Raw genomic sequence first — 27,583 nt, 5'->3', positions numbered from 1 at the left:
ACACGTTTAGTCTCCTTTAAAACACCACCATGAATTATAAAGTTAAAACACAATACTTTGAATAACATTGCTGTATTATTAAATTGTGGGTGTATTGATAAATGAGTAAAACGTTTTTAAATGCATCATTATGTGTGCAGGAAGGTCAGGTAATATCAATCAGAAGTCTCCTGATTCCAGAGGTCTTCCTGCTCAGACCACAGGGAAACATTACCCTCTGCCTGCCTTTTAGCGCCTGACAACTGACATTAATTACAGTACTTACGCTTCCTTTTAATTACGCCCAATTATGTGGCATATGTAATCACGGTCCACACACACCGGGCGCTGAATGTTGAGATGATAGGTGGATTGATAGTTGGACAGAACATCCTTTTTGTGCTCTTCCCAAAATTAGTAGCAATTACGCCATTTTTCTTTACGTCACACAGAGAAGGCTGACTTGGATATATCTACCATTAGGTACCGACAGGAAGGGAGAAACCTTCGTAAATCAACAAGGCCATTGGCAGTGGAGTATCACACGCAAGGCCGCTGTAAACTCTGGAGACATGAAGAGGGATGTGGGGACCTAAAGTGTGAAATTTATGGCGGTGAGTTTATATTCTCATTGCTGCAGCGGGCCTACTTTGAAGGCAAGATTGATTCCTCCTCCTCATTACCGAGCAATTCAAACTCCACTATGGATTTTTTTCTCCCCGTAATGATGCAAATGGGGAAAGATAAACAAAAAAAGAAAGAGCTGATAGAGCTGGGAACACAAGTTTATTCCTGCAGAGACGGGATCCTGTTTCCCTATGGCTGCTGAGGGGACACTTAAATAACCTCAGTCCATATGTGTTTTCTTTAACTATTTACTTATGTTTGAAGTTAAACTGCAATGAAAATGGTGGTTTCCTTTCAAGGTTTCTTCGTGGGAACAAACACAAAGGGCATAGAAGAAAGCATCGCACAAAATCAACAAGTTCAGTTCAAGAGTAAACACTTTCTGCTACATCGAGTTCAAACTCAACATCACGGAGAGCAGCTTCAAAGTGAGAAACACATTTTCTTGTCCTTGGATCTTTCCATGAATCATTCTTTCTGGAATATCGCTTGTAGACTGTAATACCCCAGCAGAGTGGAATAGCACTTATATGCAACCATAAATTCTCAAAACACCCACAGTGATTTCTTAATGGTACATAAGTATTGAAAATTCATTGTGGAACTATTAAGTATAGGCTATATTTAGCAAAAGGGAATTTAAGTGGAGAAATCATGTCATTTGAAAACTGTAATTGCCCTGAACATTTCTGAAAATCTGCTTGACGTTTGTTCTCTTTTTAAAGCAAAGCAGTTAATCAAAAGAAGAAACAGCTGCGGGAACGCAATGTGAACTGCCTTACTCTTCCACAGAAAAACTAGCATAGAAAGATAGGGAAAACTAAATGAAAACACAAATCGCTATTATTTTGATTCTGGAAGCACGAATTCCTTTACCAAAACCGTATAAATTCATTAAAAAAGGTGCATTAAGGAATATAAAAGATCTGAAATGTTTGTACCACAGAGGTTGTTTTAAGTAACAGTTCATGTTTACCAGTTCTATTTCTAGGCAATTGAAAAATAGTATTTGAAGCTTATAGTGGTATAATCTTTGCCTATATTTAGTCTTTACACTTTCCTTCTGCTGCTGCCTTCATCTCCCGGCCCCTCAGTGTTTTGCTTCCTCCTCATTCATTTTTAATGAATTGTTTCAGGTGCAAGCACGAGAAGAGCAAATCAAGTGGACATTTAGCACTTGGGGAAAGGAGGTGACTATTGAGCCGATAAACCAAAGTAATGAAAACAGGATCTGCAATCTCTACGCTCTCCGCAGGACGTTTGTCTTTTTCTCATAAGCCGAGCGCCAACTCAGTGGCTCTGCCTCTCGTGAGCCATAAGAGTGTCACCCTCGAGGTTGTAAAGGGTAAAACGCGGCTCATTGTGTGAATGCATTCCTACATTTCTCCTGCTCAGTGCTGCAGTCGCGTCGTGAACATGTTGGTTCTGTGGGTGCCTGTGTACACTTTGTGGGTGGCCTAACATTAGCCTGTGTTTGAGCGATGAAACACGGAGGAAATTCACCATGAGGTCATTAGTGATGAAAATCTGAGTGTGTGTGTGAAACTATTGAATATGCAGCAGCAGAACCCTTTTGGCAGCGAGAGGGGGGGATGCAGCGTGCCATCATTCATTTTCTCACATACAGGGAGCCATAAATAGGGAAGGACTGAGCTAACTCTCCACACTGTGGTTACTGTACAAACAATGTCATTATGTTGACATCATAGCACTTTGGTTATATGAGGGGCCATTAGCACCTGACCACACTGTCCTCTCACACACTGACGTCATGGGACAGAGTGTGTGGCTTCAAACTTGGACGCAGCGCTGCTTTGGCAACGAGGACACACTGGCTCTGAAACAAAGAGCCAGCTGCACAGAAACCATTGTTTCTGCATATTTATTGGTTTGAAGTATCATTAAAAGTATGTAGACTGGGAGATTCATTGATGAGACTCGATATTGTTATATTTATGATGCTGTTGTATGGCAACAGTGTATTTTCCTGGTTTTAAAGACTGCATTACAGTGAAGGTATGTTGTTTTCTGATCTTAACAAACTGATTTAAGCCGTTTTACTATTTGTCTTTACCCACTAAACTGTTATATCCACTTGAATAATGATAATTTATGTAGAATTGTGTTTTTTTTTAAAAACTAAAAGCACCAAAAGTCATTCAAAGGATATCATCACAATATCGTACCAAAGTATATGATCAAAGATATTGTGATAATTGATTTGTTTCACCTTAATAATAACAACAGCTACAGATCTGCTTGGCTTTGCAGATCAAAAATGTGCAGAAATTCAATGGTGGGGGGGAGTTTACGTCCTGGATTATTTCTTTGCAGCTGTAACTTGTCGTTAGCGTGGGGTTTCCAGGACACCAGTGGAGAAACACGAGAAAAACATCCTCCTCAATGCACCGATTAACACGTGATATCTCGTTTGTTAGAGTTGTGGTGGACTGTGAAGTCACTGCGCCTGGTCAATAAATGGCTTGGCACGTAAAACCAACTTGTAAAAATCTTGTAAAACCCCAACTCGTTTTCACATGGCTCTACAGAGAGATATAGTCCACTGACCACTTCTCTTGAAATGCCTAGACATTCCTCTTACTCTCATTTCCTGTTGCTGTTGCACATGTCATGCTGTCTTCAATTATCTTTCAGTTGAAAAACAAATGATGCAATTAGATTGGGCGGACCATTGAATGAGATATGGGTGATATAAATGTAATCAGCGTCTCGTTTCTAATAATCGTATACAACTGAAATGTGTTTAGTCTCTGTGGAGTGTTGGCCTAAAGTTATTATTTGATATACAACACACACAAGCCCACAACATACAGTAACACATGAAACCCCTCACTGATTATAATTATCATAATCTTTGCTAATTGTCTGCCTGGATTGCATGAATTATGTTATTTCTGAAGCTGGTGTGGGCGAAGTCTGTCGAAGTGACGAGTGCCAACACAAAGCTGTTTGTTGTTTTTCTTTTTGGATAAACCTCTTTACTTTAAAAAAGTAGAAGCAGAGGCAACACAGCACTTTAGATGCTGATGACGATGTGAATCATAAAAAGATCGCTAAAACCCTTTTGGGAGAATCTGATTCTGTGGAAATGGGATATCTGGCCGCCTACGAACAAACATGAATCACAAATCGAGGTGTAATGAAGTCAATTCTGAGAGTCTGTAGCAAATGGTGGTCTACCTGCTGTGAAGAGACAATCTGTTCAGCGGGGGGCAACATCCACAATGCACTCTGTTACGAACACACTTAATAAAACACATTTGTATGATGGAAGTTCTCTAGAAACACGGTGATGTATAATCAACACTTTATGAGAGGAAATGAGTCGGTTTTCTCACCTCATTGTTAAGCTGGAGATTGAATCTATTTAATGTCACGCAGAAAGCGTTGTGTGTAGTTTCAGTAATTACTGGTCGTGCTGCTTTTCTTTTACATGGTTCATACGTTTGAAGTGACAAATCAATTGTGTGCATTTGTTGAATCATCTGGAGATAAAATAAAAGTCTTGTGCATTTCTTTTTTCACACTGTCTAGGGCTAAACCATAATTATCTTCTATTTTTTAAATGTTTTGTCTTTTTTCTCCACACTCAATTTCCCGTGAGACAATCAATTGTGAAACTTTGCACGCTCATCGTTAATGTATACCTCATAAAATATAGTCAAAAACGGAGTCAAGCACATTTTAACAGTTTTCAATTTCCATAAATCAGTTTCAGGGGGTGGGATATATTCTACACATTTTTCATAATCCTTCTACATGTGTTATTGGTGCCCAGCTTTAGCTTAACGACTGAGACATACTTTACTTAAATACTATACACACATTATTAAAACAAATAATATGAGCATTATTTGCAAGTACTGTGTGAAAATGAGTGTGCCCTGACGCTAACCTAGCCCTTCAAATAGTGCACTATTAATATGTCAACACTAAACTAGGTACATTATTCTAGAAATGCTGGTTAAGGCTGCAAGTTCATTTTAAACAAAAAGGAGCCCAACAAAAGAAAATGAGGATAAGTATTGAGGATAGTCTTTAATGTTTTGCTGCTCACAGTTTTTTTGACATATCAAGGACTAACATTGTGGGCTGCCCCGGAGATGCTTCATCATAAACTCGAGAGAGAAAGTGACATCCATGTTGTCAAAATGTTCTTGCTGAGACAACACTTGAATCTAATTATTTGACAGCAATATTTGGGAAGCAGAGGAGCAAACTAGCAGCTGCAGCATTACACACGAGCAGTACAACATTGAAGAGGATGGCTCAATTCTGTCAGATGTTGTTTACTTCAGATACCCTTCATATGTATGGGCTCAGAACAGTCTCATAACATGCACACAGAAGGATTCAAACTTGTATTTCATGATCCGCAAAAGGATCCACACTTGTGTTTTTCAATGCACACACAAATGTGTTCCGTTTCATATACATGTAAATAAAATCCAAATACAGAAAAAAGTTTTAAATGTGTATTTTTGATCCACACTTATTTGTTTTCCGTTTAAAACCTCTGAACCTGCAAACACAAACCGCTTTCTGTGCACGGATCGCTGTGCACTCGTGTGTGGGTTTTTTGAGACTCCCCTGACGGTCAGCCGATTCGTACTTGTAATTTTTTCTATCTATAGCCAATCAGATGTCTCCTCAATTCTAAGCCAATCACATGAGCGCGCCCCCACAAGGGTAGATTTATTGCGTTCATGACGTAGCGCTTCATGTACGCATTTTTCGCGGGGAGCCCCGCCGGTCATTATCGGCCGATATTCACTCTAAATAGTTTGATCGGTGCTCTCTATAAAGGCCGATCAGGAGAGCTGGATCTGTTCGATATGGACATAAACGCGAGTGAAGTATAACCGGATGCGAGAGAGAGATCAGATCAGCTGCTGAGTCTGACGGAGACACGCAGCTCTGCATGATCACCTGATGCTCCCCCCTCTGTTTAGCGAGCTGACCGGACAGCGCAAAATGCATATATGAAGTGTCATGAACGCAATAAATCAGACCCTCGTGGGGGCGCGCTCATGTGATTGGCTTAGAATGAAGGAGACATCTGATTGGCTATAGATGAGAGAAATTACAAGTACGAATCGGGTGAGCGTCAGGGGAGTCTCAAAAAACCCACACACGAATGCACAGCGATCCGTGCAAAGAAAGCGGTTTGTGTTTGCAGGTTCAGGGGATTTAAACGGAAAAGAAATAAGTGTGGATCAAAAATACATCTGTAAAAATTGTTTCTGTGTTTGGATTTTATTTACATGTATATTAAACGGAACACATTTGTGTGTGCATTGAAAAACACAAGTGTGGATCCGGAAATACAAGTGTGAATCCTTTTGTGTGCATGTGTGTATTATGAGACTGTTCTGAGCCCATACATATGAAGTCCTTTCTTTATTGTGTAACTGCAGTCAGGTTTAAAAAGCAGAGTCAACACATACCTGGACTGTATTACCTTTTTGCAGAGAGAATCATTTAATCTCAAGTCAACACAAAATAAAGTAATGCTTTTTACTTTTTAATGACAAAAAAGCACATATTTCGCCTTGGTGCTGCTTCCTGTCTTCTCTGTTGGTATGATGCTTAATGCAACAAAACATCCAGAGTCCTAAAAGTAAAATGACTTTCTCTTTGGCTGATTTGCTCTCAATCAAGACAGGCTGCAGCCACCGTGCATCAAAGAAGGCTTAATCACTGTTTTTGTATATAAAGTGTGTATCTTTACAGCTAATTTGCATCTCTGCCATCTCCATAAGGTTTGGAGAATCTGCCCAAGGGGTGTGTTAATTATGTCTAATTTTACACTCCGTCTTTTTGAGAGGAGCCCAATTTGATGACTGGCCCCCTTAGCTTCCTTAACCTGCCATTTAGCACTCATCACTCCAAAGTAAACAGCCTGAACAATAGATAATCAGAGAGTGGAATGATGAGGAGAGGGTGGCAGATGCGGCTCTGCATTGCAGATATCTGCTGCCTCTGCTTCAAATCAATCGGCAATTAGCGCCATTTCACCGCAGCTGTTATGAAACGATTTATTTCACTGGAGTGATCCCCTTTTCTGATCAGCCCCAAACGTAATTGCAGAAACCCTCCAAGGCCCGGCTGAAAGGAAGAGAGGCAGCGAGGGTGAGACGGAGGGAGATAGATGGGAGAGAAGTAGTGCATGAGAGGGAGAGGATGAGAGAGGAGAATGCAACGACTGAATTATCTGAGTTCAACAGCACAGGAGACTGCTGCTCTGAATTGTAGTCGACGTTTCAACAGCCGAGCGCATTCACGGCTCCGGCCTGATAGTGTGCTTTCAAAGCATAAAACAAAAAAAAGAAACCACAAATTCCATAATTCTTCATCTTCTTGGCAGACAGTGCAAGTTAAACTCTAGGGAAGACTGGCTGCTCAGTTCAATGGAATAAAATAGTTGTTCTTATGAATGTCTCTAGCAGAGCACTAACTAGCTGCTATAATCTCTATAGAGCAGAGCACTAACTAGCTGTTATAATCTCTATAGAGCAAACTGCATGTGCAATAATCCAAAAACCGTAAATCTCACCGATAAGCAGTATTGAGACCTTGGTGTGGGGTAGTTGGACAAGAGGAGAACATTACTTAAACCTGCATTAATAGATTTTTGGCCACTAATGTTCATGACTGAGATCTGTAATCCCAACTTGTTATCACTTAATTGATCTTGCGCTCCCTGGCAACCAAACAAATGTAGGTTCAATAATGTCCATGCTCCTTCAACGGCAGCTCTGCTCTTTTCTCCCACACCACCTTATGGAATTATCTGGATATAGCTAAAGGTTCCACTATGTCGACTTACTAGGAGTAGCCTTTTAGTTTTTTTTGCTGAGAACAGCTAGCAACAGAGAGCGGTGAGAACCAACACAGTTCTGAGCGAAACACATTATGTGGAAAGAGCTAAAATATTGCGTAGATCTGAGAGGAACTGCAGAGCTGTGAAAATCATTCTCTGTGGGTTGTTCACTACAGAAACCCCCTTTAGAAAAAAAGTCAGTTTTATCCATTTATAATATAAACATTGATCATAAGATGGTTAAAATATCAAACACTAGGGCATGTGAAATGCTCCTTTTTATAAATGGTACATGCTTTGTTTGAGAGAAGGGAAACTGGTCCTTTTCGGATGTATTTCGGCATACTTTGTGCTTCTGATCCACGAATACATGGTTAAAATGGAGCTGAGCTGTATTGCTTCACATTAAGCCCTGACCTCAGTACAGTTCCTGTTGCTAAAAAGGAGCAAATCCCTGCAGAAACCACCACAAATGATGTATAAAGACTGCAGAGAATAGTGAAGATGATTACAGAAATGTAATGAGGGGATGAGGAGACTCTGCAAGCTGTAAAGAGTATACAGTATCCACACTTCCTGCTGTTGCTTTAATGTAGCTATGCTCCTATAAGAGAGTAAAGACGCTCCATTAAACATGCAGCATTTTTCCCTACGCTGAAAGTCCTTCACTCAGCAGCACACAGAGGTACAGTTTCCTTTGAGAAATCTGTGTGCCAGAGCAGTTAGCGACCACAACCTGCAATTAGGTCCGGCCCCAAGTCACATTGTCCCCGTCTTTATGGAAGGAATTCTGTTTCTATGGAAATGCTTGTATATGCAGCCAGGTGAGATATGGCTGGACAGAGAGTTGAATATTAGATTTTATTTATGCAGATTTCTTTAACCCAACAAAATATATTTTGTACAAAAAATAAAGTATACTGTAGATGCATCCCTTTGATTCTCAATTTACAACCCTAGCGGCATCCGTGTGTAAAAGACACAGAAAAGCTCAGGCTTTCGTTTCCATTTCTGAACATCTCTGATATTTTCAATATTTTACTTAGGCTGACATGCAGAATGACTTTGCTGACTGGAAAGCTAACATTATATGAACTTGACATGTCTACTGTGTCATCATCTGGATTACAGGGAGGAGACCTGAACTCATGCAGTAACAGCGTTACTGACAGTGATGTTAATTAGTCTACATGACAAGTGTAGCCTACTTTGAATCCTGTGCATACATCTGTGAAGTGTGTCTGGGGATTGATTATTGATCAAATATAACTATTTATATACTTCCCTGCTCTCCCCCCAAGCATCTCTTTGCATAAAGTCATCTTTGAAACTCTTATCAGCAGGTCCCTGAAATAGTATGAAATGAAAATATCAGAAGAAATGTTGATAACACGTCGGAAGCTACTGATGCTATCTGCCAGGCTGAGGGAAGTGCTAATTAAACAAAATCTAACGTTGTCCTCTTTTCCCTGTGATCATCCTTAACATACAAATACATTCAGTCTGTCTTGCATTCATCACAAAAAGGATGAAAGAGTAATGCTTAACAAATGCTGTAAGCGTGAATTAGATACAACTATCCAAGGTGTTTTTATGATGATTTTGTTATAGCAGTCACAATCTCTTATACAGGCCGTTATCATGTTTGTATACATGTGAAATGGTGAATTGTTTCATATGTTGTCGACATTTTTTAGAGAAAATGCTCCTGCTGGCAGTGAAGGGGCTGCTCTCAGTCCCATGCTCACAACCGTTTTCTTCTTGGAAGTCCACTTAAGATGACAAAAGCAGCCGTCTGCCGAGATGTATCGCCTCAAATTATGTCCCGAGTTTTTCCCCGGCTGTTTCTGATGGCACTTTGTGAGGAAAGTGATAGCGAGTTGTGAGAAAGCAAAGTGGCTGCGCTTTATGACCTATTGCCTTGTCTGCCATCTGCGGGGATCAATTAGTCTTGTGTAATAGCTGAGAGCAGAAAAGGCTCAGAAAAACACACTTTCTTCTGAGAAATAACAGGGTTTCTTCTCAATATACAATACGAGGGTCCACAGTGCTGTAGACAAATATAGGAAAACAAATGTGCCCCTAAGCCAGTTCTACTATGTATAAGTAAAGATGCTAAATGTATGGACTGATTGATTGACTAAGGACTCCTTCAAAGCACCATATTTAACGGATCACACCAACAACTGAACATCTCTCTAGTCACATATCTTCCTGCGCTTTATGTTCACTCTAAACATCACAAAGTCCATCTTGTGAGCAAAATAATCGATGTCTCCCTCCCTCCTGGCAGCCTTAGGCTCTCTGCAGAGGACAGAGAGAGGGAGCATCGCATGTTTGCAAAAGAAAGAAAAAAAACTGCCCCCACTTGCCCTTAGGATAAAAAAAAAACTACAAAAGCATTTTGTTCCTTTACCAACTTTTTCTCCCCTGGGTGACAACTTGTCACTTACGTCGGGGGGACAAATGTTAATTGAGAGTGACACCCCGAGATGTTCTTCTGAAAAGGGTCACTGCGCCGGGAAATAACTGAACTTTATTGATCTTCAAAATGTTTTTTCAATCGACTGACCGCAGTGTTTTGGTGTTTGAAAGCAAGCCCTTCAACAGAATCTAATATAATGTTTACCCAAATGCTCGCTTAGAAGAAATATGACAAAATAATACACTGTGTAAATATGTCATATCTGCTCTCTGCATATTATTGTGTTATGTTAATTCACTTTTTAAGTTATTTATCTTACAAACAAAGTCATTTCCCCGTTGGGGATTAATGAAGTATGTGTTCTTCTTTAAATGCTTTTCTATCTGCACTGCAATTAGTGTTACTTTCTATAAACGTTATGTTTATTGCTCCTCTGTGTCTTTTTATTCTCATATTATTATGTTTGAGCAATCTATCTTGAGAACTACCTTTGAGTTTAAGAGCCATCTTATATTTTAATATTCTGCATGCTTTTAAAATAGGACACACGATTTCAAGTTTCATAACAATATTAGTTATTCTAGTTATGTAAAGTATGACTCATATAATGAATAATTAAAATGTAAACTGTAAAAGATACATGCACATCCAACCTACAGACAAACAATACCACATATTATACTTTGACTTTTTTTTTAAATAGAACATATTATGCTAATTTTCAGCTTCATAAATATAATTGGATTAATTTTTTAAACAAGTTTGCATGCTTTTAATGTAGAACATACATGTTTTTCTCATACACTCTGTCTTAAGGGTAAAGTTATTTGTGGGTCGGTAGGTACTTAGAAACAATAGAAGACAGCATTGAAAAAACGGAGTTTCTCATAGTCTGTCTCCTTTAAATAATTAACCATTATTCAGGTGAAAAGGTGAAAAGGTTGAAAGCATTTTATTTTAATAATAATAAAAATAAGCCATTGAATTACCCCCTGATTCTTAATAGTCCAGTCTAAACCAGAGTGTTTGATCTCAGGATATTATCGCAGCTCACTTCCTGTTTCCCAGACTTCCCCTGAAAAGTCCCGCCTGTGGCTGCCTTTAATAAAAGCACAAGCTGATATGTTTTGGTTTGGAGGTTTGTCATTAAATAAAGACGTTATAATGAGGAAATCAGTCCACATTCCTACAGTGAGGCAACGTAACTGCCCTTTGGGTGGCTGGGGATTTCATTAATATGTTTCTCTTTCATACCGACCAGATTACAGAGAGAAGAGAAAACATAGCGGACTGATAAAGAGTTTGTTCTGACTGCAGTGAAAGATCACATCACAGAAAACAGACTATTGTTGGGTTATTTGAGCTGACTGTGATCTATGGTATATACTACTGTGTTATACACATGCTTTACAAATATATCAGTCACTTTCAAGTTGCACTAAACAAATCCCTTTATTAACCATAAGAAACTAGCACACCTACATATCCATCATATACTATAAAATACATTTGAAAATCAGCACTGATTTATAAGACTACAGATGTTGTAATGTATCTGAAGGTAGTTCACAATTATATCAATACTGCATCAATGCTTCGTCTTGAAACCGTGATTAATTATGCAATCCTTTCTTTACCCATGTATGTGTACTATGACTATTGATATTTAATAATCATTTATTTATAAGTTGTATTTGGCTTCCAATCTGTAACTGCCTTTTATATTAAATATATATTTTTGTAAATGCCGACTTTCTGGAACACTGATACACTGCAGTATCATTGATTTTTACATTTGTTTGAAACATTTAAACTAACAAATATTACATATTTTCAAACAGAATGGATTCAATCTAACAATATGAGTAGTTTTAGGTTCAAAATGTTCTCTATTATGTTGCAGCACTTCTCTCTGCTCTACAGTTTAGCTTTTCTTTGTCATTGTGAGTGCCTGTTAGATAACTCATATTAATAACCCCCTCCTCTGCCTCCTGCTGACCAGTGGAGCTAATTGCTTTGGCCTCCATGTCCAAATCTGTGTGCCACCAATAACTTTCTTTCAAATTAGATGACCCCTTTCATTTGCTTTCACTTAGTCTTCCATACTGTGAAATACAGTCCTGAACAACTGTAGCATGTGTGAAGCTAAAAGGCTGCAGATGCAGAGCGCACTTCAGTGTTTATGTTGTATTATTATTATTATTATTATTATTATTATTATTATTATTATGACTAAGACTACTGTATGGATGATAATTGTAGCATAAATACTACTTTTGTGAAGTTTATGAACCATATGAAAGACTTGAAAAAAGCAAATAATACAAATGAGTAATAATTTGTAATAACATGAGTTTTGAAGTGTGTGTGTGTGTGTGTGTGTGTGTGTGTGTGTGTGTGTGTGTGTGTGTGTGTGTGTGTGTGTGTGTGTGTGTGTGTGTGTGTGTGTGTGTGTGTGTGTGTGTGTGTGTGTGTGTGTGTGTGTGTGTGTGTGTGTGTGTGTGTGTGTGTGTCAATGACAACGTGAATAATGTGTAATATAGAAACACAACTTGTTGGTTCCAAGTGAATTCCACATTTCCATTAAACATATAATTAAGCTGTCATGTAATATGACCCTGCACTGACAGGAAAACTTGCATCACTGAAACATTATTTTTCCAATTAATTTTTGGATGAGATAGCACATACTGTCAAAAGCATCGAGAAGCAATACAAAGCAAACGGTTCAAGTGTCCTTTTCCAAATTGGAGTGCCCAATGAGGCCTTCCTAACCTCCGGCAAATATTATTTTCCCGACTATTATTACCATCTTATTTAATAAGAATGGAACATCCATTCTTATTTCACATTTGCTCAGAAATCTAGACAAGGCAATCGCATCTCTACCGCTGGGCCCCCATATTGTCAGAAATTACACTTTCAATTGACTGTACTCGCCTCTTTTGTGATGATCAGCGGGGACAATTGAAAACACGGTGAACTCTGAGGACAGGCTGTGATTGGCACCACAGACTCACTGTGACGGAGCTTCCTCACTGCAGATTCTCATGGGGGGAAATGGGCAATAAAACAACTTAGATCTCTTTGCTCCAATACAAATATCTACGTTATATTGCTTCATGGGGGGAACTTGGATGAACAGTAAATAAATATGTGTCCATATGGTAAGATGATTTGCCGTTAAGTTCTTTTCAAATTTGTAGGCAAGGACATGCATATTGTAACATGGTAAGTGAATGTTAGCATAACCTTTTTCGTTTTAAACTTCTGACCTCTAACCTTGCATTGAAACCTTATTTTTGGAAACTCATCTTAATGACTAATGTAAAAGATGTGATTAGATTTAGTTTAGTCTTGTTTTGGTTGTGCAAATGTTATGGTTTACATTTTCGTATAATGAGATCCAAAAGATTGTTTGGCCAATACGTTTGGTGACATGTTGTCATAGTACATGCTGTTCAACTTCCTTGTTGTAATTAGACTCATCTGTATATGTATTGGTGTATTAAAGGAGGAATCAGCTTGCATATATTACACAGAGCTCATGTTTGACTTTGCTGCCTCACATAACTGAGGAGGAAAATGACTTTAATGCTTATTTTGTGTTTCACCTAGGATTTTAACAAAATGCTGATCTCTTAGTTTGAGACTAGTGCAGGAAGATACTAAACTAAGACAGGCTATACGCCAGCTGTAATAGTACATGCACCGATTCGTAATATTGATGACTTTGATTTTGACGGTGATAAAATACCTTCTTCTATCCAGGTCATTAATCCTCCAGTCTTGTATTGAGAGACATTTTAAAGTTTGTTTGAGTTTTTGCTTGCAATCACGTTATATCTGCTAAACATTAGTGCTGCACAATTAATCATAATGTTATTGAAATCACAATATCCAAATTGCAGGAAGCACAGTATGGGTTAAAGGCTAAATATGTGTTGTGAAGGACCTTTGGAGGCGCAGAGCTATTCCAGCCTACAAATCGTGTTGTACAGACTTAAATAACTACTTGTTTGGGATAAATCGTCTTAAATAATCTAATCGCAATTGAAATATCAGAGTTAGCACTTATGCATTGTGTTGTTGGATGTAAACAGACTTGCATTGTGTCACTGGGTTCTCCTGTATTAGATCTGAACTCGGGGCTCCAGTTGGCAAACATCTGCGAGTCAGCCAACGGCAAATCCCATCTGGGGGAGGGAGCTGCATTATAATACAGACATTTAAACAATATAATGTCTGCAAAACAGTTGGCCTGCTGAGTTAATTTAAAAGCTTGTTGGTTTGATTAAACGCTGAGTGCTGAATTAATTAATTTACAAACTCTGATGTTGGACATATATTTGCGCAATTTTTTCTGTAGGTATTAAAACGATTAAAAGACCATGACATTAGGCTGCTGCCACAAGAGCCCCTCGCCAAAGAGGATTCAGCAGAGCAGGTCCCCACCCCCCCAAATGGAAAAAAGGGCTCTCTTGTTATGCGTTGAGCCCCAGAATGCATCTCTTCACAGCTGACTGGCTTCCATCATCACTAATGAGTGATTGTTTGTGGGCTGATAAAATTAAATTGCAAGCCTGGCTGATTTCAGCAACAGGTGTTTCTCTCCGTCTCCTAATGACAAGAGACTCGGGGTGATAATGTATTCTGCTTTACCGTTTCCCTCCCACACACAAGAAGAAACATTTAACCCATTATGCTTCATGCAGGTTTACAATGAGATTATTATATTAAATCAAGAGGATTGACTCTGGCTAAAGAGTAAATCAAATCGCGCCATATGTTTGATCAAATACCTCGATGTAGAAATTATAAAAATATGTAAGGTCGGATTTTAGTTTTTTGCACAATAATATTTTTTGATAAGGAGTCATGTCGATATACCAACAAGGTTTGTGAATGCAAAAAAATGTCAGTAACAGTCTGGTAAACACTGAAAATGTAATCAGGGATGCAGAATTCATCAAATGTATTTTGTTTTATCGCATTTTATCAAAATCGGAATATGGGCTAGGGCAATATTCAAATGGAGGTAAGCACCATAGGCAAAATATGTGAATTATCTGAATTGAATATTGCTGTGCTACAGAAAAGTCTACAAACGGCATTCTATAGAAAACATCCTTGTTTGATACAGATTGTCCATATAACTATAATTTTAACAAAAAATGTCAATGATAATGTGAATAATTATTCCCCTGCCTTCACTTGCCTGAAATATTTTCAGTTAAGTAGGTTTGCATATAATCTGTTGATAACAACCGACTCTCTTCACACAGTCAGAGCTGTAAGAAATCGCTGCTAATGCAAACAGAAACTCCTCGTACTGCTGCGTCACATTAAAGTGTGCGGGGCCTCCGTTGTGAGGAAGCCACAGGAAACGCCATGAATTTGTCACCGCAGTTAGTGCTAACTGTGATTGTTACCGAACAAGACATCTTCTTTCAACAGATCAGTTTTAAATGCTACAGGGAAACATGGAAGATAAGGAGCTGAGCAGCACGGCATCAGAGCACAGTTTCTGATAGCACGATGGAAAAAGAAGATTCAATTGATGCCGAGGTTGAATGGAACCAAGGTTTGTATTTCAATCTGCTGCTCTTTTTTCTTGCCAAAACACCACAATAGGTTCAAACAAACAATGCTAAGCCTAGATAAAATGTTAATATAGAACAGAATAGATGTTTTTACAGCTGACAATTTCTCAAATACAGTGTGATTCATTTTTCAGCCTATTGTCAATACTCAGAGTAGTCAACATTTTGTAACTGTTACTCTTGTGAAGTGAAGTTTAGTTTTGTATTGACGTGGTTTTCTTCCAAAAACTTCACATTTGGCATCCGGCACCGTTCCCTTTTTGTTTGCTGAATTTGAACTTCCTTATTCAACAGAGTGTCCTTTCAACCAAGACACTCCTTAATGAAATCATATCTGCAAATATTTAATATGATAATCTCAATTAGGATCCATTTTCGGGGTGTGAATATGCCATGACGTGTGTAAACAAAAGTAGTTCAGCTTGGTGGTGGGATTCACTTCCAAGCCTTCAGAGAAATAAAATGTTTTAATAGCCTCTTTTCCTGTTAATGATATTCCGTTGGTTCTCAACACACCATTGCACAGATATTGAAACCATTCATTTCTGTAATAGGGAGAGAGGGGCCCACGGAGAGCACAATCTGAATCCTGAAATCTCCACACTTTCTGTGATAATAATTTTAACATCCTGCACCATCATACCTTCCCTCCAGCTTTATGTTTTATTTTGTCAATTCCAGGTTTCTCAACATCAACCGCAAATTACATTACATTACACTTGTTAGACGCTTTTATCCAAAGCGACTTACATACATTCAGTACTGTGGACAATCCCCACAGGCGCAGCTTGGGGTGAAGTGCCTTGCCCAGGGAAACAACGACATGCTGACTGCAGTGGGACTCGAACTTGCTATCCCCTGATTCAGCGCACTATTCCAATGAGCCACAGCCTCCCAAATATTACAGACACTCTTTATCCCGCAACTCAGTGCTGAGAGAAAATATAAACATTTTAGTATCCTGCTTTGATGAGTGACAGATAACATGTATTACCAAAGGTCAGTGCAGTAGCAGTGATTGATGTGTGATGTTTACAGTATAAGACAAATTGAATAAGGAGAAGCCTTGGGCTCCTGCCATGAGCTCAAGCAATGTAGCAGAGGTTTGCCTTGGGCAAGGAAAATGAATTCAAATACACTTCTGAATGCTTCAGTGGAAAAAAAATGCTAAAACGTAAGTATCCAAAAAATCTCACTAATAAAATCTCCTTTTATTTTAAATGTCAAGGTTTTTGTCACTTGAATTAACACAGGAGGACGGGAAGGAAGACACCAAATTGTTTCAATTTGGAATCAGAACGAAATTGTTCTAGATTAATGTTTAAGTGATTAAAATGTCAGAAAAAAGTGAAAAGATTCCAGTTACTCAAAGCCCAAGGTGATGACTTTTAATGCATTGTTTTGACAATCAAAAACTTTAAGATATTTATTTTACTATTTTGTAAAAGAGCAAAAAGCAGCATGATATAAATGATTAATTAAAGGTTTATCAAATTAGTTGCTGAATTGTTCTATGAAGCTGGTGGTAATCAATAGATACAAGCTGGTGGTAATCAATAGATACAAGCACTACACAATATAGTAGTAGCATCAGTACTACATTTCAAGACTACCCAGCAGCATGATGTAATGTGTGAAGTCAGCCCCTCCGGGCAGTGAGCAGGGTCTGAAGAGACGGTTAAAGCTAAAACGCGGTTAAAGCGGCAAACAGCCCTGCGGGCTCTGCTGAAGTCACAGTGTGTGGAGTTAAGTAAAAGGCTTTATTCTGATCAATAGACAACACATTAACCTTTAGCTCTCCAACACAGCGGATCAATACGCTCACACAGTTAACTCACTGCAACAACAATGTGGATGTCCTACCGTTTCATTAAAGTAGCTCTAAATAAATGATGAGGTCAAACGGGCATCATGATTTCAAAGTGTCAGCTCATTGATTATTCAATGATTGGCATCACTGAAACACTAAGCACACGTCACTACCAGTACACTGCACAGCATAGGTTATACGTGTCAATATAGATATGTACATATGTTTCTTTAAGCTTAACTCCCAGTTTTCAAATAAACACATAACTAATAAATTAACATTGATATTTAAATGATAGGTTAAGATATACAGCAGGAGTAAGTCAAATTTAAAAAATGTGCTCCAACTTTACCAGCTGTGACATTTTTTTACTGCATTATGCGGTAAAAATCATGATCAGTAATTGCTACTTTTTTAATTGAGTAAAATATCTTGGTAGTACTTCTTGAGTTTCTGAACATTTGAATATGGACAAAATGTCAAAACCTCAGGAAAATCCATTCTATTCATTTAAAAAACCACCCCTATGCATGTGGACTGAGACCAAGTGATTGTATTGAGAAGAAGATAATGAAACACTGCAACAGTTACCATTGTCAGAGATGAAGACACAGGTAGAGAAATACAGAAGAGATGACGCATAAGTCTGCAGACAGTCAGAACCAAAGCACTATGTCCTGACTTTTTGGTCAAAAACAATCAAGAGGTTCAGGACACCTTAACAGAGAGCGAGGCACCCTGACATCAGAACTAAACGCTAAGTGATGATTAAGGAAACAGTATTCAGCATCAACTGTACATTCTCCCTCTGTTGATAGATGAACCAACACAATGTTTTGAGGTAGTGTGAGAGTATCCATCTGCCCTTGAATCTGAAAGACATGTCCCAGCATTTTGAACACACTTATCTCTTTGTATATAAATTGCTTTGAACCAGGACAGATTGTACTTATCTGAGTGTGTGTGTGTGTGTGTGTGTGTGTGTGTGTGTGTGTGTGTGTGTGTGTGTGTGTGTGTGTGTGTGTGTGTGTGTGTGTGTGTGTGTGTGTGTGTGTGTGTGTGTGTGTGTGTGTGTGTGTGTGTGTGTGTGTGTGTGTGTGTGTGTGTGTGTGTTTGAGTGGCAGGCACACATTGCCAGCAGATTTAGCTTATTTTAAATTGCACTGCAGAATGCAAAACTGATTTATCACAACAGAACAATTGTCAACATGTTGTTATGTTTAATGCAGCTCTCCGGAGGACTGCTGTTTCTACCTAGCTCTGCAGAGTGTTATGCTGTTATTGCAGTATTGGGTGTGTATAGATATATAATACAGTCAGCCAAACATCACCAAACTAAAGGGCCAAAAGGTGGCCACAGTGGAGTAAACAATGAAATCTGTGTACAAACACACACTCACTGCCACAATAGAAGATGGAACACACTTCCACATGGCTTTTATTTTTAATTAATAAGACAAATGATATTGAGTCAGCCAGGCAGTAACCTCATGTTTCCTGTAACTACACATAAATTGTTTCATGGTTGTTCCATTGCCACATTTCGTTTTCTGTATTTGTTTAAATGGATTCAAACCATTGCCTACACTGGACCATCATCTTCAGTCCTTCTGTTGAAGAATCAATGTTGACATGTCGTCGCATCAGTTAATTTCACACTTCGCTTGACACTTGGAGATGTATTGGGAAGCCATATTGTGGGGGTCAGTCTAATCATATTCACCCAGAATATGAAGTGGTATGTAAAAGAGTTGCTGGAATTACTGAATGTGCTGCACGATTTCATTGTGTTATCATTCTGTGGCGAGTAGAGGTCAGGGTAGATAAGGTAAGGGTACTGTGCGTGTGAATGTGCGTGTGTGAGAAGACTGTGGCTGGGATAATATGGAGAGCCAATGATTGACAGTAATAGGGCTTTGCTTTTCATAAAGTCACATGATTTTTAAACTGAAAGGCCCCCCTCTTGGTGATTCTGCCTTTTTTCAGCTTTATTCCACACCTCTGTTACCTAATATTACCTTGTAAACAAACTCAGACAAAGTATCCTGCTTTCAGTTCAAAATGTTTCAACATGGGGGAAATGTCTGCTAATTCAAAGTTGTATGACTAAGTATAAATAGACAGGGAAAGAAAGGAAGGATTCTATAGGAAACTTAAATAAACTTAAGTTTGTGTCAAAGTTAGTAAGTTGTTCTCCCAGGAGGCATAACTGATCACTAACTGCTTATGGACAAAAGCGGAGGTAGAAGAAATACTCAAATAATGTACTACAGTAAAAGTATCTGTAACACAGTGGAGTAATACTTTGATACAAGTAAAAGCCTGCATTCAAAATGTTACGTAAGTAAAAGTACAAGAGTCTAAGCATTACATATTACCAAAGTTCTAAAAGTAAAGGTAATCACTGTGCAGATTGGCCATTTCCTAAAAATAGGCATTACACAAATGTAGTGGAGTAAACAGTACAGTATTAGCTTCCAAATTGTAGTAGGGTAGGAGTATAAAGAAGAAGAAAATGGAAATACTTAACTAAAATATAAGTACGACACAATAGTATTTAAGTACAATACTTGCATACATGTATGTTACTTTACACCACTGGACAAAAGACATGGACTGAAAACATCAGAAATCAGAGCGAGGTAAACGTTCACTTTGTTTTGCATCTAAATGCGGCTTCACATCATTTTTGACACAATCTTATAAAAATCAACTACGGTACTCTTCTCACATGGCCGATTAGTAGGATTCAATTTAAATTGCAACCATTTTTTAAGCCCTACAATGTTAACGGTAGGGTAGGTAAAAATGGAGAAACCAGCTCGAGTGTGCTAGAATTTGAAAATACACAACCGGAAAAAATCTGTCTCTTCCTTTAGACTTCCTCACAGAGCCCCTCCTCCAACACACACGAACGCGCACATGACCAATGAGAGCACGAGATAAGTTTGTGCACAGATGGAAGGCTGACAGGCAGGTAGGCCATCCAGTTATTTTAGCCGGGCCGGTGAAAATAATTGGTTGTGCTTTTTACAGCGCCACAGCTTCCACAGATGAAATGTTTTTATGTATTTATTGTCAAAGCATTTAATATATTCATTGCTATCGGGATGTTAAGAGCATTCCATGGAATATAACAAAAAGTGTTTCTGAAGTGAATGACCTCCCCCACCTTTAATCATCGCTTTTTGTAACACAAAATATCTCGCCACAACATTTTATTGCACCATAAAATGAGGGTACTTTATCGAATGCTTGATAACATAAAAAGCATTTATTCCGCTAACAAATAATCAATTCTCACAGATTTAATTAGATTAGGACAACATGCTCACTCTTGCAGACGTCGGTGCAAGTTGACATGAACATCTGCTTTTATAAAGCATGTCAAAGACAGCACATACTGTAAGATAATGAAAAAGTCTGTCACCTGAACTCACACCTGAAATTAAAGCATCTATTTCAAAATAAAACATTGCTCACATCCAGTCACCCAAGAACTCTTGAGCTAAATGGAGCCTAGCACAAATATGGTAGCATGCAAAAAAAAATAATCCAATGTGGGAGAGAACATTAGAAAGGATTTCCACACTTATGGACCATAAACATGAGAGCAAACTCAGATCAATGAGATTCCATTAACATCCGCTCTCATTTCCCACCACTGATTTGGAAATGGGTTAGAGATGGATCGTGTCATTACCAATTCCACAGGAGCCATGTGTGTGTGTGTGTGTGTGTGTGTGTGTGTGTGTGTGTGTGTGTGTGTGTGTGTGTGTGTGTGTGTGTGTGTGTGTGTGTGTGTGTGTGTGTGTTATCTGCACCCGCTAGGTTTTTAGTGACAAGCAGGAAGGTGAGCAGAAGTTCATGCACTATCACTGCATCACAGTTGTCAATACACATGCATCGAGCTGCAGATCTACAGAAGGAAACTAAACTAACGTCTGGTTTGGAGTGTGAACTATGACTTCCAAATCGCTTACTAATGGTCAAAATACTTACAATACAATTATTATTCGTTAAAACACAGATGGCTACACTTCACCTTCATTCATTTCATTGTTCGTTTCTCATTCCATTTCGCATTCAATACCTTATTTCACCTTCACAAAAACACTGCATTCAAGCCCTAAAAAATACAAGCAATACAATGACATTATATGTTTCATTTGTGTCCACTTGATTGTCTCCTCAATCCTTTCCTGTTTGTGTTTTTATCATGTTCTGTAGCCTATTAGCATTTTCTGTTTTTAACAAAGTGTACGGTGTCCTTGGGTGTCATGAAAGGCGCCTAAAAATAAAATGTATTATTATTATTACAGTATCTCTCTCTCTAATGTCTTTATCTTCTGTATTCATACCTTCATAATCCTCCTCTGCCAAATATTTAACTGGACCGCCTACGGATGTTTCACTAAGCAGACGAGTCATAAATAAAGGAGCCTTTTTAACACCAAGTTATACAATCATAAAACAGGTAATACAACCTTACTCTGGACAGCATAATTTACTGATCATTTGTGGTCAAATCAATCATGTTTCCAAATGCTTAGCTGCAGCCATTATCTCTCTTGAGCTCCTATTGTGTTGTGTTAACACCTGTACATGTATGCCTTTGTAAATACATAGACACAGGCTACTCATCAGAGCACGACATTCGAGGATAGGAAAACACAAAGGCAAATCATAAAAAGATAAAGCAGATTATTTTATGCATATCTACATATGTTGTGAATGTAACATGCAGGTGAGTGCAAAGGCTATTTACATTTGGAGTGACTTACAAGCCTCTCTGCAAAATGGATACTGCATATGAAATAAACTATAAGAAAGAAAAATAATCTCAAATTGAAAAAAGGGAAAATATTTCTATATTGTATATTTGATCTGACTTACTTGATGATCAGCTGAAAAATGACGTGTCGAGTCAGCCAGCACACTGCAAGAAAAAACATTTTGCTTCAAACCTTGGACACCAAATAAGACACAGAACAGAACCATTGACAAGACAGAATACCTCATACATGTTTCAACAGGGATGGGGCTAATATGATGGGTAATACTGCCCTCAAGAAGCTAATTGCCATAAAGACATTTTGACAGATCCTGAGTGTAATGGAAACAGGAGCTAGCTCAACATGATTGAACGCAGTGATGACAGCTCATATACAAATGTAGTAGAAGCCAATAAAGAGCGACCACATTTACAGAACTGTTTATCTTTATACAAATATAAACTAATATACTTTAGGCCTGCAGTACCTATACTTTATGAATGGTGTTTTCTTCTACTTATCTTCTACACATACATTGCACTGCAATTTTCTGCTTCTCTTGCACGTTAGCTTAGATGCTAACTGCATTTTGTTGTCACAGTGCTTGTATGTGCAATGACAATAAAGTACATTTAATCTAATCTATTCATTTTACCTGCCACGTTTGATCAAAGTTCATACAGGAAATGCTCAATCTAAAGTCAAAAGTAGCATAACGCAGTGCCCAGCACGTTACAATGCATTCATTCATTTTCTGGATTATAGTAGTAAACTAAAACATATAAGTGTTGCAATGAGATAGAACGCACAAACAAAACCACTATACCAATTAGTGTATGCCAGTAACACACTTCATATTAAACTTGGAAGCTGCGTGTGTATGCGTGTGTGCAGATATCCCAATATAAATGATCATTAAGTTGAATGCCTATGCCCATGGGGACAAGACAAAGCAGCTTTAAAGAAAAGACGATAAATGAAATGAAATACTTCATTCACTTTAATGGCTTTACTGAGAATAATACCGTCTACCTAAAGTCAATATGAGGTAGAGAATGTAAATGTGAGCTGAGACGTCGATATTTTAATAATGAATGGAATCGCAGTTTCCACCAGTTATTGCGTGATCGGGGATACCCCATAACCACCATTATATAATGATCATGAAAAAAAGGTTATTACTTTAACAATATGGGACGGACAGCGCAACACAGGGGTCATGACCCATTCCAGAAACTCGTCAAGGTGTCTTGCGCCTTTTGCAGAAATGGCAGGTCATCCCATAACTGCAGATATAAAGTGCTTTTGCCTCAATGCACAGAAGCAGCGATGGCTTTACGAAGCAGTCAGATGAGGACAGGTAAGGACGATCAGCATATCTTTTAGTGCAGTGAGATACAAAACTAAGTGACATATAAACAGAATTGTGGCATTCAATAAAACAAGGGCATCACCTTTAAGGTTTAATGAATATGTAAAAAGCCTCATCTCTATTATGAATCGGTTCAACAATTTTGGAATGACGGCCAAAGGTCAATGAAGGTTTAGCAGCTTTTTGTCTTTTGCAATCTCCTGGCCATACTTTGACATATGTCCAAATATACGGCATCACAACACCACCATAATAAGAAAAAGGTAGCTTGTGCTTCCATACTAGATTGAGAACTAATGGAATACTTTGTTGTATTCAATGTATGTGATGTATGGGGGCATGTTTGTATGTGCATGCTTTGACTAAATATGCAACTACACTACTATAGGGTGAATATCTCTAAACTAGTTATTTATGGGAGCTACCATCTATCTTTAGCATCTAACTTCTTTACATTTACATATCTGCACACTGGGGGAAGAAAGAAGTGACAGGCTGGGGGTGTGAGCAGGGCAGAAATAAAATCATGTTGGTGATACAGAGGAAGTGGGGTGAATTTGGAAAGAGCAGATTAGACAGACCGTGGCACTTTGATGAGCAGAGCTGCCCGTATTTATGATTAAAAATGGTCCGCTTCTCTCTGCCAATAAGCCCTTATCTGTTCTGCATGCATATAAGTCTGATATGGCCTCTAGCCATAGTGAAAGATACAAAAATAATTAGCTAACATTCAGCTCTGAGCAGACGGAAATTTCATAGTATAAAAGGGAAAAAATAGATAGGAAGAAGAGTGGCAGTTTGGCTCACAGTTTTATTCCTACATTAAATGTTTCTGTTTGTTTCTGTTTACGTTTGTCAAAAAATGACATTATTTCCTGTCAGCAAGTGCAGGCAATCACTTTGAGATAAGCAAATACCGAAAATCTGCACTTGCACCTTGCTGCTCATCTGAAGTCTCAGTGGTCTAAAAATGGACGGAGCTTCAGCCGGGATGTTCTATGTGTGGGACTGTTTAACCCTTTAGAAGATATTTTAAAATGTTTCTTATAGATTATGTTTACATTTGAATGAGTATATACTGTACCATCTAATGTAGAAAGCATTTAAAAATGCCAAAAATGACTTACAAATTAAAGCAGTTACTGGAGTATTACTAGGTAAATTGTTTTTAAAACTGGACAAATATAGAGGATAGGGTGTAACAATAAGATATCAAGAGTCAAATAGGAGTTAAGGTGGAAACTTTTCTGTGAATTACAGTTCAATTCTCAAGTGACAGCCTTCGAAGTCCATGCTGCATGCAATATGTTATGGCTTTAATATCCTGTTATATGTGAATCCAATACTAATGCTGGATTCACATTTCTCTAAAAACAAAACAAAGACTGAAGGAGCGCCAGCAGCTAATCAGCCATTTATTTGATCCAGGCAGCTTTCCATTTGTCCATGTTGTCTCCATCATTAGACCGCCGTTAGTCATAAAGACAACATCTTATTCCACCAGTCTGAAATATGTTTTCCCCTCAACTAAAACCTCAAAGTGAAATATGAACTTACAATCTGATGATTTACTTTCTTCCCTTGCGTCAAACTTCTTTCCCATAGTGCACACGTTTTCTTCAGTGTAAGGCGGGACTGTGAAGATAAAACACAAAAAAGAAATGTCTCATCTTTCTCTATTTAGCAGCAAAGAGAGAGCAGCATATGGGACCCACACAGGTTTATTAACACAATAGTCTTTGCCATATTTACTTTACTACTGATGAAAGTTGTATCTGATAAACACTCATGTAAATGGAAAGATTAGAAAAACCGTATTTTTCTTGCACTTAACAATTATTTTTGGCAGCTTGCCAAAGACATCCTTCAGTAGTTTCACTTAGGGCCAAAACATAAAATTACACATCCCTTGAAGAAAGAACAATGACATGTCTTAAAGCATAACATCTGTTTCCACTTGGGGAGCAACATGTCCTCTTTTTTACTTATCTTATTATTTACACAGAATGTTTATGAGAAGTGTGTGCAATGCTTTGGATTTAAAATAAAACTCAACACAAACTCTGTACCTTCAGACATGTTGCTCTTGTACACCTCCATGCTCTGGACCCTCATCATGGCTGCATTGACTCTTGCATAGGAAAAGGGAATGGAGGCTGCCTTTAAGAGAAAGACCAAGATACAAATGTTGTAAAAAATATCATCAATTCATCAATTAACTTTTGCTTATATAGCCCTATATCACACATCTGTGTCAGGGGGCTTTACAGTGTTCACAGCATACAACATCTTCTGTCCTTCCTCACAGACCCTCACAGTAAAAAAGGAAAAGCTCCCAAAGAACCCCACAAGTAAGGGGGAATGGTGGGGGGGGCGGATTGAGCAGCATGATACTCAGACTGTATTCCATTAACTCCGACCAAAGTGGAAAATTAACATTGAGTTAATGCAGCTCCCATGAAGACAAAACACCAACGTCTGATTTCAGGAGAGATTCCCTGAACATAGCAAGACTGTAATTGGATCAGAAGGCTGGTTACTGCACAGAACAGGAGAGATGAAGGAAGGAGCTCTTGCCATTCATTCCCTTTTGTGTAGCTGTAGGTGATTATGACTAATCAATGCCGTCGAGTTCCAGGGGGGTGACAATGAAAATACATCAACTCTAAAGTGTTTCAGCACAACGTGACTTCCTATCACACTTTAGTTATCAAATATATAGTCTAGACTTTAAAGGCCCAAGTAAATTAAGTTTATTGCTCAAGAGGGTATTATTTCAAAAATAATCCAGGCAAGCAGCTCATTGTCTATAGAAGATACTAAGAGTTTTCTGTTTTGCATCTTTCAAATGCCAAAACAATATTCCAGTGCAGGCTTGGATTCCTATTCTTTATATAACTGAGATAGATAACTCGAGTATCGTTTGAGTTGCACTCAATGTGAAAATGAATCTCCGTCTTTCCTCTGGAGAGCCATGATAGCTTATGAGGAGGTTCCCTATTTTCTCTGTTACATAAAAATGGCCTCCACTTCACCCGCACTCAGCCAGCCCTCCTCCAGTGAGAGAGGTTGAGGTGGGGGTGAGGTTAGGGTCCTTGATTTGAGTGTATAATATGAGATCATGCAGGAGAGATGAGTGCACTTCTTCGACCTATATAAAGAATACCATAGTAACTGAGCACTCCCATTGGTACAGTGTTGGGAATCATAAACTGTGCATTTACTCTACTTACACACAATAATAAACCTTGAGCTTAGAAAAAGTCAACTTAATATTTGCCTATCAACATTCTAAATAAGTTAGAATATTAAAAAAACGTACTGGTTTATATTAAATGGTTGCTCCTGCACAGACAGTTTTGTATTCATCAGCACGAGTCAGTAAAAGTCAGTGTATTTCCCCATTGAGTTGGTTATTAAATACAAAAAAATGTGTTATTGATGTACCCTCAAAACGGCATTTACTATATATATTTTCTATCAAATTTCTGATTTCCAATATTTCTCACAATCACTTGAAAATTACTGAAAACAAAACATATTTATTTTGAGATATTGTCATATTTTCCCCACATTACGTCACATTTTCTGTAAATGTTCATGGATTCAGGGATATTGCAACATATGAGCGATTAATTAATCATTTCAGCGTGCGACACACAGCACCAAAAATAAATATATCCAAACGCCTGAGGCTCCAGAAATGTAGAGAAATACCGAACCAAATAACGCAGCTTTGTTTTGACTTCTCTGTTCTGCGTTAGCACTCCACAGTGGGGAAAAGTTCAGAGCGCTCGTTTCACGTCTCTGTTTGCTGTGACAGGATGAGTCATTACTCAAATACAATTTGCCTGCAAGCCTTTATGTTGGCTGCTTTGCTCATGTGTCTTTCTGTTGACATATAAAAAGCTATCTCTTTCCATTGCTGGCATGTGAGCAGCATGTTTCTCCTGACTCTCTCAACATTGGTTGGCGAGGGGGGGCAATGAGTGGACGAGATGCCACTTAACCGAGGGCAAAAGAAAATGAAGCCATTTATCTCCCGCGAGGTCATGAGAAGAGATGAGAACTCGGAGGAAAGTCTCCCCCTTCTCCAGACCCCTCCCCGTGGCACTGACTGTGGCCGGCAGACTGCTGCCACCACACCC

The 27,583-nt window shown here is 38.4% G+C and overlaps 1 protein-coding gene across 1 annotated transcript in view; it reads right to left on the bottom strand.

The window, feature by feature from the left end:
* LOC307031877 (uncharacterized protein) overlaps positions 1 to 27,583 on the bottom strand; it is a 187,885-nt gene that overhangs the window by 85,899 nt on the left and 74,403 nt on the right. The window contains exons 2-4 of the mRNA XM_079669413.1: positions 25,505 to 25,595; positions 24,993 to 25,070; positions 22,185 to 22,227 (exon numbers count right to left, since the gene is read on the bottom strand). Coding sequence (XP_079525539.1) covers positions 22,185 to 22,227; positions 24,993 to 25,070; positions 25,505 to 25,595 — 212 coding nt within the window. The remainder of the gene's footprint in view (positions 1 to 22,184; positions 22,228 to 24,992; positions 25,071 to 25,504; positions 25,596 to 27,583) is intronic.

The sequence above is a fragment of the Notothenia rossii genome (genome assembly GCF_949606895.1).
Source record: "Notothenia rossii genome assembly, chromosome: 3".
In the NCBI taxonomy this organism is placed as follows: Eukaryota; Metazoa; Chordata; class Actinopteri; order Perciformes; family Nototheniidae; genus Notothenia; species Notothenia rossii.
Note: the sequence above shows the minus strand (reverse complement) of the source record. Positions and strands in the feature narration are given on the sequence as shown.